This window comes from Lupinus angustifolius, chromosome LG03 (genome assembly GCF_001865875.1).
Source record: "Lupinus angustifolius cultivar Tanjil chromosome LG03, LupAngTanjil_v1.0, whole genome shotgun sequence".
Lineage (NCBI taxonomy): Eukaryota > Viridiplantae > Streptophyta > Magnoliopsida > Fabales > Fabaceae > Lupinus > Lupinus angustifolius.
Genome location: NC_032011.1, coordinates 28,742,196 through 28,760,380, shown reverse-complemented (window position 1 = coordinate 28,760,380; position 18,185 = coordinate 28,742,196). Strand labels below are relative to the sequence as shown.

Below are 18,185 nucleotides of genomic sequence, written 5' to 3'. Positions count from 1 at the left end.
CTTCAGCTACATTCAACCTTAACAAATTCCAATATTATAAAATAACATATGAGTAATGAGATCTTACGCAAATTGTTCATTCTTTCTCCTCGGATGTGGAAGTCCTTATAGAGTGTTCATGTGTTCCTCAATGACAAATGCAAGCTGCAAATACAAATAAAAAATGACATCTCTAAAAAAATTACAAAAGTTATAAAAAAATACAAAATTAACAACAATTGAGAAAGAACATTTACCATTATACTCAAACCGTGTGTTATATACTAGTGAACATTTACCATTATACACATGGAGAAGAAGAAAAGTAAGATAAATAATAAATTGAGTGATATGTGTATTATTGTGTGTGAGATTTTGATTTTGAATTTGAAAATATTCTCGTTCACTAAAACAAGCATTTAAAAACTCTCACCGAAGAAATGTTGTTAAATATATGAATGAATATATGATCTTTAACAATGCTTATTGAAGAAGTGTTGTTAAATATATGAAGTATAACCTTTAATAACACCTTTAACATCGCTCACTACAGGAGTGCTGTTAAATATATGAATGTATGATCTTTAACAACATTTGCTTCAATAAGCGTTGTTAAAGATAATACCTTTAACTACACTCACTGAAGAAGTGTTGCTAAATATATGAAGTGTAACCTTTTTTATCAGCAATGAAAACTTTATTAATCAAGAGATAAAAATATTAGGAGAACAAGTGGTACTCTTATCCAATGAATCCCAGTAATTAACAAAGAGAAAGACAAGTTGATGGATGTCTCATCCAATCAACATAAGAGTAAGAGAAGAAAGGAAAGCGAACAATAATAAGGTTCCAACAACACAGAAAAATAAGTTCCATCATCTCCTCTATTTGGAACCTCAAGTTCTCCAAGATAACTTTGTTCCTAGTGTGCCAAATAGTCCAAATTGTGATAAACCAAAGAGCCACCCATAACTGTTTTTCTTGTTCTCCAACCATATCATGTTTTCATGAGATGTGAAGATAGTCATTACATCATTATAAATGATAAATATAAGACTAAAACAAAAATAAAGCTTTTGCCAAACAAGATAGGATATTGAACAAGAAAAAAAACAAGTGACTAGTAGTTTCCTTCAACTCACCACAAAGAGAACAAAGTAGGGGTTCTTGCGCACTTAATCCACCTCTATGAGCAATGTTCACTTTAGTTGGTACCCCATCCAAAGCAATTCCCCAAACTAAACATTTCATATTTGATGGAACATTAGAAGCTCAAAGCCTCTTCAAGAAAACAAGGTCCTGACTTCCTTCCACATAATACAAAGATTGGTAAGCATTCCTGACTGAGTATTACCCACTTACGTCATGAATCCAAGTCCAAGAATCAACAATATCTTGTTTAAGCGTAGAGTCGTGGAGGAATCTTAGGAGATCTTCATATTCTTCTTCCTCCCAAACGAACAAGTTCCTTCTCCAGAGTATGCTATAAGACCAAACCCCATTACTCCAAGCACCCAACGATTCAACAATTACATCTTTTTCCAAAGCCACCTAAAGATCTACAAACACCATCGTTTACCCAACCACAACCTATTCCCTCCCTGGACTGACTAAGATTGCCTAACTCTCTCCACCAAGAAGAACCTCGCTTGAAACACTCTAATTCACCACCCCTCCACTGCTTAGAAACTCATCCCCATATATCGATTTTAAAAAACTTTTACCCAAAGAGACTCCCCCTCACATAACAAACGCCATCTCCATTTTCCTAAAAGAGCTAAGTTAAATAGGAATAAGTTTTTCAGCCCAAGACCACCTTCCTCTTTAGGCCTACAAATTTTCACCCACCTCACCCAATGTATCCATTTTCTCTCATCACCCCTTCACAAAGGAAACGTCTTTGAATTTTGTCAATCATATTAATAACAGAAATTGGGGATTTAAAAAATAAAAAGAGATAGATAGGTAGAGAACATAATACCGATTTTAGAAGAGTTACCCTACCACCAAATGAGATGAGCTTGTGCTTCCAAAGGGAGAGTTTCTTTTTTAAAGAATCAATTATAGGAGACCAAGTAGAGAGCCTTTTAGGATTTGCACCAACAGGAATTCCCAAGAAATTAAAGGGGGTGGAGCCAACAACACAATACAATCTATCAACCGCCTTCATAACAAAATCACCACTCGAGTTAAGACCCATGAAGCAACTTTTATGAAAGTTAATTTTTAGCCCAGACACCAACTCAAAGCATTTCAGGATACTTTTAAGCACCATAATGTTATGCTCAGAATTCTCTCTGCTAAGAAGGATGTCGTCTGCATATTGAAGGTGAGAAATAAAAACCTCATCTTTACCATCCTTGTACCCAATATAAATGTTCTTCGAAACTGCAGCTCGCATGATGCCACTAAGACCTTCAACAACTATTAGTAAAAGAAAGGTGCTATTGGATCACATTGTCTTAGACCACGAGCCATAGTAAACTCTTTGGTAAGACTCCCATTCACCAAAATAGAAACTGGGTTAGAACGAAGTAAGTTTTCATCCACACCCTCCATTTGTGATAGAAACCCAGCCTCTCCATCATATAAAGGAGAAAATCCCAGTTCATTGAGTCATACGTCTTTTCAAAATCCACTTTAAGAATAAAGCAATCTCCTCTCTTCTTCTTCCTAGTTTGGTTAATTACTTCGTTAGCCACCACCACCCTATCCATGATGAATCTACCTTTGATGAAAGTAGATTCACATTTAGAAATAACCAAGTGAATCACCTTTTTAAGTATAGCAGCAAGCAACTTCGAAATGATCTTTTGAATACAACCAATAAGAGAGATGGGTCTGTATTCATTAAGGCCCTGCAGACAATTGTTGTTTGGGAGTAGAATGATAAACGAGACATTGCAACCTCTAGGAAAATTCCCAAACCTATAGAAATCCTCCACCATACTAATTATATCATCCTTAAGGCAATCCAATACTTTTTAAAAAAAGTAAAATTATAACCATCAGGTCCAGGGTTTTTACAACCATTGCAGCTCCAAACAACATCCTTGATCTCATCTTCCTCAATCTTAGCAGTTAGGAAAACATTATTCTCTATGAAATATGACTTTTAATAGCGCTTTATTCAATAAGCATTGTTAAAGATAACACCTTTAATGTTCGTTTGCTTCAATAAATGCTGTTAATTCTTTTCCGCCTTACATTTAACAGAATTCAACGTATAAGCGTTGTTAAATATCAATTCCAGCGTAGTGTTAGTTAATTTAAAACCAGTTTTGCAAACTTTTTATCCCATAGAAGCTTTGAAACTTATATAAGAAAATTGTTTAGGATATTTCAGGATGAGTTGGTTGGCTCTCAAATCATTATTGCAGAGAAAGTTGGATTTTAAACGATTTGTCGACAGGTTTATGGAATCTAGGTATTCTATGTAGACATGTATTAGTTGTGTTCATAAAGAAAATAATATATTCTCTGCCTTCACATTATATTCTACCTCGGTGGACCCTTAATGTTAAGAAGGAGAAAGTTAAAGGATTGACAAGTGAGGGGAGAAACAATGCTTCCATTAGTTTAATATTTAACAATGTTATGGTTCACTCTCTTGAACTATCTAAAAGAGATTCACGATAAAAAAAAACATCAAGATGTTGCAATTCAAGGTATACAAAAATTAATTGTAGACCAAGATCAATTGGAAGTAGAAGAATCAATGGAAGATTTTGGTAATCTTACGAACCAAATTATCTTAAAAGATTCGAATAATGCTATAACATTATGTGATCTTCCAATTGTGGCAACTAAAGGGCGCCTACGAACTTTGGAAATGAAAGGTAGCTTGGAATTGCTCAAAATAGACTCCTCTTCATGTAGTAATTGTAGGAAGAAAGGTCACAAAAACCTAATTGTCCAAAGTTTAAACTAAACAAGATATATTTCTAATGACACATCAATCCATTAGTTTTTCTTCTTTTTTCTATATTAAGTTGAATGTCTGTAACACTATGCTTTTTAGGTGTAACATTATTAATGATCAATTTTCAAATTCCAATGCTAAAGGTTTTCAGTTTGGTTGATTCAAGGGTAATAATATTGACATTTTATTTAGACTGAAGAGCATATCAATAGAATAGTCTAATATTAGTTTGTAGGACTATTCATTTTGCATTAATAATTGTGGCTTCTTCGGAAGAGTTGCTACCATGAACATGTGTTCCAAGTGCTAAAAGAAAATGTTATTGTAGTAGAAGCAAGATCATATATTTTTACTACAGAGCAAATATCATTTTCAAATTCTAATATTGATATTTTTCGAGTCATATAGCTTATTATTTCCATAATTTCAACTGTTATCCATACATGCTTTTTTCCCCTTTTCAAGTGAAATTAATTTGACAATTCGTGATAAGGTGCAAAACGATCACATAAATGAAACAAAAGCAAAAGCTAGTGAAGTTATCACTTAATTTCACCAAAATAATAGATTATGAATTATGTACATAATGGCTTTAAAATAACATTCTGATTTTTACATTACATACTTAATGTTGTTTGCAAAATCTAAAATCTAAGTTGCAGATCAAATACTAATTTGTATAATCATAATATTTCTTCTTTTTGTAGTGAGATTGAGGAGTCAATTTAGCATGATTTCCAATTTTACAAGGAGGTTGTGTTATTGTTGGTTGATTCTTCTTTATCAAATCATGTGGCTAATAGAACAACGAGTGTTGGTTTAAGTGGTACATGATCGATTCTCTTTAAGCAAGGTCTCGAGTTCGAGTCTTGTGGATGGAAAAAATATTCGCTAGGAGAGGTAGCCCCACATACCTGTGGTTGTTCCTGACTCAGACAAGATCGCCTCTAATATGAGAATACCGGTGGAAAACAAAAAAATCATGTGACTAATAGTGAACGTAGAGAGTAGAAAGGCTATATGATCTTCAATTATTTGTAACGACAAAATGTCATAATAGAAAATGTTCAATATAATAACTCCCCTTACCAAACCTGCAATAAAATCATGTTACTAAAAGGATATATATCCCAAATAAACAAGCATGTCAATATGGATTTTGTGCTTTTGACTTCTTTGCTATTTGCAAGTACTTCACATGCACCAATAAATGGCAACTTAGAACTATTTAAGATGACAACAAAATAAATAGGAAAATAGTTTTTTTGGTACTACCAAAAGTATCCCTTCATCTTTTGGGTAAGGAACTAATTCATGTCGGGGTCCATGGCTGTCCCTTCCAACAATTGTCACTCACAGAAATCGAACCCTTGACCTTTTGATTACCTCTGAAACTAGTAGGGTATTACACCATAGACCAATGTCGTGTTGGTAATAAGAAAATAGTTTGGGAAAAAGAGAAACTTGAATGTAATTCTCAATGTATAATAAATCGATTTCAATTTTTGCATGCAGTAACTCGAGCTTGAAGAAAACTGAAAACCGACAAAGACAAATACACTTTAATGTAGTGATTAAGAGTACAAAAATCCAATACAACCAATCTAGATTTATTTAATACGAACTCAACCTTCCAAATACCAAAAGAATAAAGTATATAATGCTTTTCATGTGCCCAAAATATTAGGTGCACTTGTGTGCCGTTTTTACTTATAGAATTATTAGGAGGATAAACCTCATTGAATAAATGTAAGAAAAATTAGCTAAGAGACCCTACTTCCTTCATGATATTTCCTATGCCTCTTACAAACACATTAGTTCAATATGAAAGTAGAATGAGAAAAGATTCACTTACTAATGGTTTAGATTTACTCGTTAATTCAAACCATTGGATTTCGCTAGAATTGAGGGCTAAGATAAGGAGTAAGTTTTGTTGAAAGAGTTTATTTCCTAATGCTTGCTTTATTTTTAGGCATCAAGTTTCTGACTATTTTATTTAATAACATGTCGATTCTTTGCTCGTCATCTCGGCTTTGATGGAATAAATTTCAACGCCGGTATAATGGTTTCAAGAATGTTCCTTTAATAAAAAAAACTTAGGTTTATTGAATTATTAACAATTTCATACCATCTCGGCTTTGTTGAAATAAATTCCAACGCCGGATTAATGGTATGCATTTAGCAAATTAATACAAGTAATAATGAGTGATATTTAATGAGTTAGTGACTTTATTTATTTACTCCCTTTTTGGGTTCCTTTTAACCATACCGTAAATGTCGGTCTCATTTTATTAAGTTAACCATACAATTTCTTATAAAAGGTTGGTATCAAAAAATAATAAAATGACAAAAGAATAAAGTTAGAAGTTAACCGTACCACTTCTTTCAAAGCGTTGGTATAAGGAATAAATAAAACAATAAATAGTTAGTTGTAGAATTTAAATGACAGAAAATAAATGTTTGTTGCGGAAATGTAAATGACTGAAAGTAAAAATTAGTAGTTAGATCACTCATTATAACTGTGTATTTTTTTATTTTCACAAAGATACAACTTATGAATTAAATTGAACTTTGCTTCAAGGTTTCTTTCTTTGTCAACAAATAAAATTTATAAGTTAACACTTTACTATTTTACATTTACATCTCTTTCAAGATTCAATTGTAGTATAATATAGGGTTATATCGAACCACAAGGAATTGCCTAATAGAATATTATTATAAACATGTTATATTACTAATAATGTTTAACATATTTTTGGTTGATTTTGTTTAAGAAATATTGACAAGTAAACATAAACATGAAACAACTATTATGCACAAATTCTTGAGGAGGAAATTGGTTTGAAAATATGGATTTATTTCTACACTTAATTGATTTTGAAAACATTACAAGTTATGTGTTATATTTTGGGTTAATTCTATACATCATTTCTAAATCCTTATTTATCTAGTGTCCTAGAATGATAAGATGATTTTCAAACCTTATGAAATACATTAAATAATAGTTAAGTGTCACTCGTCGGAGTAGGTTGTCACACCCTACTTCAGGCTTCATTAACTTTATTTAGCCTTGAACATAAGTTGCTTAAAATAGATGCTTGATATGGCAAGTGAACTAAGGCGTAGGTTATACTTTTTAGTTCACTTGTCAACACTTTAAGAAGAAGCATTTTGGATCTTTAAATCAAGTTTTAGGTGATCAAGCTAAAACCGCATTAAGCACTTCATAAAGAATCAAAACTTAACCCAAAAGTAATAACTTGAATGCATTGATTTCAAAAGATGATAAATTAAAGAGAAGAAATTACACCATAATCCAAGTCAATTTGTAGGAGCATGAGCCAACTATCCATGGATGAGATGCTTTTGGTCCCAAATGAGATTACAAAATTATGTTTTTGCATCTCATTTTCCATATCCTTTCTCCTCTTGAATTAAGAAAGAAAAACTACAATTACCTAAACTACTTTGAAGCGGAAATTCTCCAAGAAAATTACAAGAAGAAGAAGAGAAGAATTCGATTCAAATGTGTGAATGTAGGAGTGATTGTTAGAATGAAAAATGGAATGTGTTTTTGCCTTTGAGGTGCATCCTTTTTATAGGCCTTCCTAGACCCTTTTGAGCTGCTTGTTTCTACTGCCAAGCTGCTGACTAAACCCTTCAGCATGAGTTTGGTCACTTGGCCAAGCAGCTTAGTCACCTGCTTGAGCTGACTCATCGAAGCTATGGTGGGCTACTTGGCTCAGCTATTGTGAGTTACCTCTGAAAATCCTATGGAGGCTACATGGAGTGAGGTCATGCATGATGTCACGATTACTTGGTGGCTAAGTCTACTTGACCAAGTTGCTTGGTGCACACCGCTAAGCGCCTATGTGGCACTGCTGAGCTGCCTGCTTGAGAAGCTCTTATCATGCTGGTGGTGATGTGGCCTGGTGTTTGCTGACCTGGTCAGGTGTGTGGTTTCACGCTAGGCGGTCCAGGTGATCTACTAAGCTATCTGCTTGAGCAGGTTGACTTGTGTCAGGCTTGTGTTCTGACCGTGTCAGGTTGATTCTGACCGTGCAATTTTGGTCTTACCATGCCAGGTTGGTGTCCTGGTCACGCTGGGCGTGGGTTTGGTCCAAGCTAAGCTAGTTAGTAAGCAACTTCATGTTGACTCCACATACACCAAATTTTGATGAGTCATGCTTATGTGTTGACCATTTTGGCCTATTTTGAGCACTTTGTATGCCTTTGATAAATTATTCTCTTTTATACCTAAATCCTACAAAATATAGTACAAAAGAAATATACAAAGCATATATACAAGATTGTGATATTTTATCCAAAAAGTGTTGAATTAAGTTGGTTTTCTCAATTTATCCAAGGATAAGTGCCATGAAAAGTGCATGAAAATTAGGTATTTTTGGCACTTATCAAGTTTAAAAAACTTATTCTTGGATTAAATTGATCCTCTCTATTAACAATAAGTCAAAACAAAACTGTTAGAATTGAAGAGAGATGAAACTTATAAGGTAGGAATCGAATTTGCTAATGACCTCTTGAGAATACTCAATTTTGGGAAAAGATCCAGAATGGGGGAAACAAAGTGGATTAGGGTTCTAAATGAGAAATGAACCAGAAACTTCACTTTAATATGATACAACAATGCCGTTAATTGATCATCTGCAGTAGCTTAATCAATTAACCAACATAATGATATTCAAAATTGAAATTTCTTTGGAGCCCAGGTAATCGATTAAGATTGGTGTTAATCGATTACTTTGCGAGATGAAAATTTCTCTTGGCTTTTGTAACTCAAATTAATCGATTAAGACACAGAACAATCGATTATTGACAGCACTTATCATAGATTTCAGTGCAGTTTATGTATATCTAGAGTATGAATAGAGTTATATTGCTAAGACACAAACCTAAAGGATTTTGATACACTAAGAGAGCCTAAAACATTCATGAAGATAATCTAAACTAGGACACATGCATTCATAACATTTGTCATTCAATAACATATAACATAGATCAAGCAAAGGCACATAATAACTCTAGGCAAGTTAGTTTATATATTTTTCATCAAGTATGCCAAGTTCTCTGCGTAAGACAAAGAATGTATCATGTGGAAGGGGCTTGGTGAAAATATTTGCTAATTGCTTCGAGGTTTCTACAAATTCAAGCAAGCAGTCACCTTTTTATACACGATCACTTAAAAAATAATGTCGAATTTCTATATGCTTAGTTCTAGAATGCATAATTGGGGTTTTTCGATAGATTTATGGTACTAGTATTATCGCTTTTTATACGAATTTTCACTAGTTTTAAGCCAAAGTCTGATAGTTGTTGCTTCACCCATAGAATCTGAGCGCAACACACGCATGCGGAAATATATTCCACTTTGGTGGTAGACAAAACAACACAAACTTGCTTTTTACTATGTCATGATACTAGGGAGCTACCCAAAATGTGGCAAGTCCCGCTAGTACTCTTCCAGTCTAACTTGCATCCTGTAGAGTCAGAATCGGAATATCCTATTAGGGATAAAGAAACATCCCTAGGATACCATAAACCCATAGCTATTGTTCCTTTAAGATATTTCATAATCTACTGTTGATTTATTAATCAAACAAAAATAATGCAAATCAATGGTGAATGATGTGTTGACAATGTAAAAAACTTTATACTGTCAATGCACAAAATTTAAACTCTTAAAAAAATATGTTAAATTTTTTATACAATAAATTTATAATTGTGCTTCCTCCACAACCTACAATTAGGGATGAAAAAATGGGCTTGGTCCGACGGGCCAACCCATTTGGATAGGTATTTTTAGTGGGCCGAGCTGAGGGTTTTAGCCCAAAAGCTTGTATCCAACCTGTTTTGGAAGTCCATTTTTTAGACGGGTCATGGAGGGCCGGACCATGGAGGGTCGGACAAACATTAAGATTAAAGTTTATTTGCCTATTATGCTGCTCATTGCAATTAAGATTAAACTTGTATAATTTTAGCTTATGTTTGGATGGTATAAGCATATAATTCTTCTTTCTCCTTGCAAAATGAACATTTAATATCTCATTATGTACTTATCTATGATCTTCACTCTTATCCAATTATTGTATTTGTCATCAAATAAAGGTGGAGTTTCACTGACAATTAGGGATGTTTGAACCAAATTTTAACATTTAATTAATTGAAATGGAAATTTGGAAACTCAAACAGAACTACTGATTTTGATTCCTTTTGGAAAATTAATTGAATTTGATTGAGTTTCAATTTATATTTTTATTGTGATTGGTTTATAATATATATAATAGTTTTGATTCTTATACACTTTTTACTTAGGATTTAGAAGCTTTATTGTGAACTAGGAGTCTAAAAGTTTAAGACTACGTTGGTTTATTATTTAGAATTTACAAGTTATGAACTAAGGCAATATGTTATTATGAGATGATGTCCTTTGTTTGTGATTTTTTGTTTTAAAAGACATTTATGAGGCTGTAGATTATTTATTTTGTCTAAAAACTTTAATATATGTTTTGAAAAGAAAAAAATGGGTCAGCCCGCCGGCCTACCAGCCCTGCCAAATATTGGTCGAGCTAGCATTTTGAGCCATTTTAACAATAAAGGTCGGGTCAACCCATATTTTGACGGGCCAAATGTGGGCTAGGTCAAGCTGGGCCGGGCTAACCCATATTTCCACCCCTACCTACAATTTATGGGTCCATCACCTACCTCACCAATAATACCTCAAGCACAATCATCATTATCATTCCTACTACCACTATATCTGTCACTACAACCATCAGACCATTACATTATTATTGTCACAACCACCACCGATCACCACCACAATAACTTCAACTACGAGTGACAAATGGATGGATCTTAATAGACAGATGAAAATCCATCAATCAATTTATATAAATCTATTTAAATTATATTTTAAATCATCCAATTTATTCGTATCAAAATTTAATGGATAGATTCCAATCCACCCATGTCTCATTTTATGGATTTAGATTGATAGGTATCCAATCAATTTTATTTTTAATTAGAACTAGAAACACTTTTGAAGAAAATCAATCTTTTAAAAATCATTATTTCAATAAAACCTTTTTAAAATCAATTTTTTTTTAAAAAAATCACCTTTTAAAATTATATTTTAAATCATCCAATTCATTCATATCAAAATTTAGTGGATAGATTCCAATCCATCAATGTCTCATTTTATGGATTTAGATTGATAGATATCCAATCAATTTTATTTTTAATTAGAACTAGAAACACTTTTGAAGAAAATCATTCTTTTAAAAATCATTATTTCAATAAAACCTTTTTAAAATCAATTTTTTTTAAAAAAAATCACATTTTAAAATTAATTGTTTTAAAACACTGTTAGTAATCATTTTTTAAAAAGATGATTTTAACAAATATTCATATATGTTATGTACTTAGGAACGAAACTTTAATATTAGTTGCATACACATGTCATATGAAGAGTGAGAAACACTACAAGAAAGTGAGAGTTGAAATATTCAATTAAATTGGGAAAAAAAGACACAATTTCGAATGTTTGTTTTTTGAATGGATTTGATATCCATTAGATACAATAAATGAATTCAAATCCATTCATTGAATTATATCCATTAGTTCTAATAAATGAATTTTTATATTTAGATGGATTATGGTTATGGATAACTTTGCTAGCTTTAACCTCAACCACTACAACCATCGTCTTTCCCACCGTGGCCACCACGACCTTGATATTCACCGCCACTAGCATCTCAATAACCACCACCTGTTATTATGGCCACTATCATCCCTATTATTGTGAGCACCATTATCATTGTGCCAACCACAACTACCAACCTCATCATCATTTTTACCACTACCCCCACCACAACCACTCTAATCCGGACTACTCCTCATTAAAGAACTAAGCACATAATTATTGGTCCTCCTCGTAAAGGTACAACAACCCTTCATGGTTACGTGGGTACCTAAGAAATAGTCTTGTAAGTAAAGTATGGGAAAAGAAATGGAACCATATGAGATATTGGAGGTGTTAAATGACATATTTTACCTATATTAGTTGACATATATTTTGCCTTCCAATACCTTTCTATTTCTTAGGATCATTTTCTTTGATACCTTTAACTTAATATTTACCATCTCTTCCCCTAAGCATATGCTTTTATAGATAGATCTCCCATTTGGATCATTTTTTGGACTTTGAATTTATAAAACTTAAATTTTCCCCTTATGAGCATGCTTATAATTTTTGACTAACTTGTCTATTCTTATGTTCATATTATAAAACTTGATTCTTAGTCCCTTTTGACCATCCTTAAAATTATTAACTAACTTGTCTTTTCTTATGCCATACTATAAAACTTGTTCTTTAGTCCCTAATGACCATCCTTAATTTTTTTTGAGTAACTTATCCTTACAAATTGGAGTATCACAAGAGTGACTTTGCAATGGCATTATAATTTTGATATTTTAAAATTGTTCTCCCATTCTTTGTATTATTAACTTGATATTTTAATTCCTTAGATATTTTTGAATGAAATGTTTTAATTTTTTAACAACTTATTTTTATTGTATCATGAGAGGAAAAAATATACACTAATAATGTATGAATTTTATACACTATCATTATATCATTTATTACTCATGTTCTATCATCATTAACTCTCTTCAAAAAGTTAATGTAAATGAATATTTAATGATATATTGATTGCATATAAATTTTACACCAATACTATATATATTACACTTGAGTATTATTATGTTATATAATTATACTTTTTATGTTAATATAAGTCAAGTGTAAAAATTGTTTTTTGATTATAGAATTTAATATTATCAATAAATTATTTACTATTTATTTATATTATTCTTATCAAAATTGTATATAACTATTAACTACAAATATTAGATAATGCACTCACAAGTCACAAATTAAAAAATCTTACACAATTAATAAAGAAAAAATATATATACATTATTAGTCTACACTATTTGAGCTGTCATTTACATTTTATTATTATTGACTCATGATAATATATATTATATTGTTAAACTAATCGATCTTCAAATATAAAAAATGTGTTGGTCTAATTTAGTGGATAAGGTCTCACTAGATCTTAGGATGAATAAAATATCAATTATCAAGAATTTAATTTATGGAAACAATACTTATTTAACAAGGTAACATACAGCCCAATAACCATGCCCCCCAAGGAGGGGTTAGTTCCTTAACTAAGTGACGAGAATATATTTTGATAGTAAAAAAAAAAAGTTACTCCTCAAATGTAAATAATCATGTACCAATGACATTGTGGTTTGTTTTGATAGGGAGACAACAAATATTGGAATAGGTAATCTCGGATTTAAGAAAGAAAGAAATCTTTTGTGAACATTGTGGTTGGTTTTAGGAGAGTTGAGATAATCCTGAACGATAAGAATGGCAAGTGAGGTAGACAACACAGGAATGCTATCTAGAGAACAGCTTCTGTATCTTTTTCATCGCTTTACTTTCCTTACTTCCCAATCTGGTCTTTCTTTCTTTCTTTCTTCCTTTCTTTTTCTCTCTTTTTATTGATTCACACACCCTTTTTTTATTACGTCCCTCAATTTCGTTTTATTTGTTATTCGCAGACGTCAAGAAAAGAATTTCTGACGCTGTAGAGGATAATCAGGTCAATTTCTTTCTATTCTCTTTTAACCCGACAAAAAAGTGAAAATTGTGTTAGACAGTCGACAACTAAATACTAATGTAAAACTTTTTGTCGAATTTCTATGATATGGATCGACTGATTAGAAATACTGTATGATTTCCACTTGATTCTTTTGTTGGCGATTGTGACTATTGCGGCCGTTGTAATGTAGATTGCGGCTGTTGCAATGTGGGCTACGGTCATTTCAGTGTGAATTGTGGCCACTGCGATGTGAATTTTTTTGTAATTAAAAGTATAAGTTGAAATTTGGAGGTCACGAGTGAGTTTGGCGCAACGGTAAGGTAGTTGCTTCATGACCATGAGGTCACAAGTTCAAATCCTAGAAACAACCTCTCTGCCTGCGTGGGGTAAGATTGTACATCTACCCTTCCTGAACCCTAGTGAGTGGGAGCCTCGTGCACTAGGCCAACTTTTTAAAAATATATGTTGAATTCGATGCAGTCTCATTTGGTTGCGCTGTGGTCAAATGCGGTCACATCATTGTGATTTGGTGTCACAACGCAACTATAATATCGCGGCCACATCACGTTGCGATCCATAATTTGAAACAATGTTTCAGACATTGTCCATGCTTGCGTGTGTCCATGTTGTGCTTGTGTCTGTGCCTCATAGACTATGTCTATCATTTGTACCTCAGGAGCTAATTTTCTAATTTGAAAGTGATCATTTTTGACCTTTTGGCAAGTGTGAGTGTGCCAGTGTGGTTTGTCTGTGTGTGTTGGGCATTAATTTTATATGATATTTTTGGGTGCTGGAAATATCACATAAAAGGTAAAGTTGGTTTAACAATATACTTTTCCCCCCTTTGAATTTATGTTGTAAAAGAAAATATGTAATGCTAATTTTTTTGTCACTTTCCGGAATTCGTAATTGATGTGCAGGAAGCAGTTGCTGTGACCACTGCAATACAGGAAGAGATACTTTTGGAGATGGATGTTGGTATGTTTTTGTTTTAGTGTGATATATTAATTGTTGTTAGTAGTATGTGATACATTTTATTATGATAAATGTTTGGAGATGATTGTTGTCATGTTGGTATGTTCATTTTTTAGTATCATTAATCTAGTAAGTCATGATATTATTTATCCGAACCGCAAAACCACCATTGCCGCCTTCATTAGATATGTGTATTATTTTCCAAAGTGACAGCCATTACCACCCCATGTCTTATGGGATATTCACTTGTTGCAATGAAAGAGAAAGTGTTATGTACTTTAAGGCAAAAATGTAAGAGCAGGAAAACCTTAGTAAAAAGAGTGGCTCAGTGCATGAGGCTCCTACCTAATAGGCTCTGTAGAGGGTAGATGTATGCAGTTTGGGGAGGCTCACCCTCCAGGAAAACCAGAGTACTTGTAAACAAACTTTGCATTAATCTGGAAATAGAACAATAGAGTCTCGGAAATGACTGAATGTAACATTGAACCCCCCAGCCTTGAGAGAGGCCTACCAAAAAATCCAGCACTAGTTCACAATTTTTCTCTTCTTCCTCTCCACTCCCACACTGCCTTCTTAAAAGCCTCCGATTCCGTCCTCCCATTCCGCATTTTGTCATATCTTCCACTTCGCTTGAATTCAACAATCTTGTTATTATTGGATAAGTCTGCAATAAATACTTTGTCAGTCCCCATGTCAATAATGGATCCTTCATTCTCCTTGTTCTCTATCCTCAATTTACTATAATATGTTCGAGTTCTGGGCTTAACAGAAAGAAAAGAATATAGATAATGGATTAAATCAAGATAGACTTTGGTAGTCAATGATGTATGTTTCTTATTCTTGGTTCTTGAGATGAAAGTCAGTTTATACTTGATGGGTTATACTTTTATGTCAACATGCTAGACATGCCAATTCAGATACAGTTTTACATATATTTTTGCCCAAAACATTGTTGGGACTAGGAAATATGGTCCGGAGGGAATTAGGAAATAGAGGCTATATCGTGTCATTTTTAGATCTTTGGTTTCCTTATGCAAAGATCCTGATTCTCTTCACCTAAATAAAGCTTTCAAATTCTGTAGTGCTCACATTTGATAGGAAACTTAGGCATTTTGATACATTGGTTCATTGTAAACCTATTTTATCATCTAACCTATATAGATAGTAGTTTGTCCTAAAATTTAGTTATCGAAAGAGTGCAGTCATCCTTGTGAATTTGTTTTGAAGATTTTATGAATTTGTTCAGATCTTCTGTTTGATTTCACTGTCGTTGAAATTATTTTGCCATTATCGTTATAGTTATACTATTATAACAGATCCAAGATTTGGGATTTCATGCCTGGGAAAAGTTAGTACTGCATATGAGAATGACCGAGATCTGGTGATTCAGTTTTACAAATTCCTTGCAAAGTAAGTTCATTTCTCTTTTTTTGTGTAACATTCACTCACTTCTACCCTGTTAACATTTTCGCTTCAGTTCTGAGAAAGCTATTTAGAAAATAACCATTCTTTTCCTATCTCGGAATTTTAATGATTTAATAAGAGCTGAGTAAATGGACTAGCGTGACATTTCTACAATATTTGAGGGGAACCGTTACACCCGATGAAACTACAGAAACTAGTTTGGCATAGAATTAGTATTAAATGTTTTTATTATGCCCAGGGGTTTATTTAAGTTGAGAGATTTTGGCAATGTTAATTTCCTGTAGTCTCCTATCTCTATCTTCAGTATCTTGTACCCATTTTAGTTGTTTCAATGTTATGGAAAAAGCCTGTTTTCTGATTCTAGGCGAGCTTTTATCTTGCCCGATACAAAAGTGAGGTTGTCTGGTAGAACACCATTCTGGAAGTCTTATTTCTTCTGTAAAAGGTATTATGGCTAAGTTTAAGTAATGCAAAATGGCCTTTTACTTTGAAATTATAGAGAAGAGACGGCCTGCGATGAAGCAGAGCTCGGAAAAGAAGAATTTTTGGAGAAAATGCTCAATCAACAAAAGTTACAAGAACAGGTAAAATGTATTAATTTTTGGTGAAGCTCTTGGTATATCTGTAGCTGTGTACACTAATAACACATTGAAAGTAAATCTTCACAGCAACTACAGATGCTGAAGCACATGCGCAAATTTCACACGGATGATCAATGTGCCATCCTTGAGAAGGTAAAAACTGGTCCTAAGTACAGAGATATTCATTTTTAATCACGCTACCGATAAGAAATGGTCACATTAACCAGTGCTCACACCGGCTAAAGTTTCTATAAGTAGAAACTTGTCTTTAAAAGTACACATCTCATGTCTTTATTTCAATAAATACATTATTTTCCAAGGAAACATTTCTATCAATGAAACCTTTACCAAGGAACTGGTTAGCATTACCCTTTAAATATAACCATCATAGTCATTCAATACACCAACTCTGAATTTTAGTGCAATCATATTTTAACCAAAATTGTTACCTACACATGCTATTTTTTGTTTCTTTGAATTTGGTTTTGGTGCTTAGAATGGTTTTATAAGCACTGTTGTCTGTTAATAATAATGGATCTAACAATTTTACTTGAATATAAGCATGATTGCTAATAGGATAAAGGTCCATTTGGGTACTTATAAGCACTCTTCTAACATTAGTTCTCTTGGTTTTTATAGTTAAATAATGTATCACATGATCAAATTTTCTCATCAAGTAACTAATCTCATTGATTGTGTGTTTGTCATCCTATGTTTGTCTCTATATATTTTTGTAACAGTGTAGTATCTATGCACTCATAGTCTAAAGATTTATAAACAGTCAGCGCATCATCCACCGTTCATTTGTATTAATTTTATTTACGAGTCAATAATTATTAAAATTGAATGATAAATGATGCAGTAACAGTGTAAAAAACTCTTATACTGTCGGTGCATAAATCTTTTTCTGATTTTTGTAATATTAGAATGTTCCAATTTGGCTTGGTTTACGTTACACTTCTTTGCATCTTGCCACTCTTAATTCACAAGGTTGTTTTCTTGAAAAGTATAATAGAAAAATGAAATCTTGGTTTTTGTTCTTTAGTTACACCAGAACATGGAAAATGGTAATTATGAAAGTGAAACATCCATTTTGTCCGCGGAGCAGATTGAAGAGATTGTTCAAAGGAAGGTGTAGCCTTCATTATATGATGGTGAGACATACATTTTGGTTCATGTATTTAACTATTATGATATGTATTATTTTAATTTTTGTATCCGATGGGTAAACAATACAATAATATATATGGAAGTAATTTTAACAGATGGACATGATTTTCTGATCTATATTGAGCCTATTTTGATAACTCTATCATATAAGTTACTCTTGTTATTTTTATAGGTTGGGATCCATTTGGGATGTTTCACTGAAATTAAGAAAGGAAGTTAATCTAGTTATTTTAATATATTGTGTATTTTTATAAAGGTTTCCTTCATAATTATGTATCATTTATTCTCAGGGATGACAATGAAAACCGAATTTGTGGGTACCTGCCCGAACCGAACCTGAAATTAACGGGGAAAACCCGATGTGATTGGGTTTGGGTTTTACCCGGCTTTAATTTTCGAGTTCGGGTTACCTAAAACCCGACGGGTTCTCGGATGATA

The 18,185-nt window shown here is 32.8% G+C and overlaps 1 protein-coding gene across 1 annotated transcript; it reads left to right on the top strand.

Moving 5' to 3' along the window:
- On the top strand, positions 13,317–17,884 carry LOC109344360. Its single transcript, XM_019583112.1, has 7 exons — positions 13,317–13,452; positions 13,556–13,596; positions 14,517–14,574; positions 15,888–15,981; positions 16,496–16,580; positions 16,665–16,730; positions 17,623–17,884. Exons 1-7 carry the CDS (start codon positions 13,362–13,364, stop codon positions 17,713–17,715), a joined length of 528 nt encoding a protein of 175 aa, XP_019438657.1. The 5' UTR covers positions 13,317–13,361; the 3' UTR covers positions 17,716–17,884.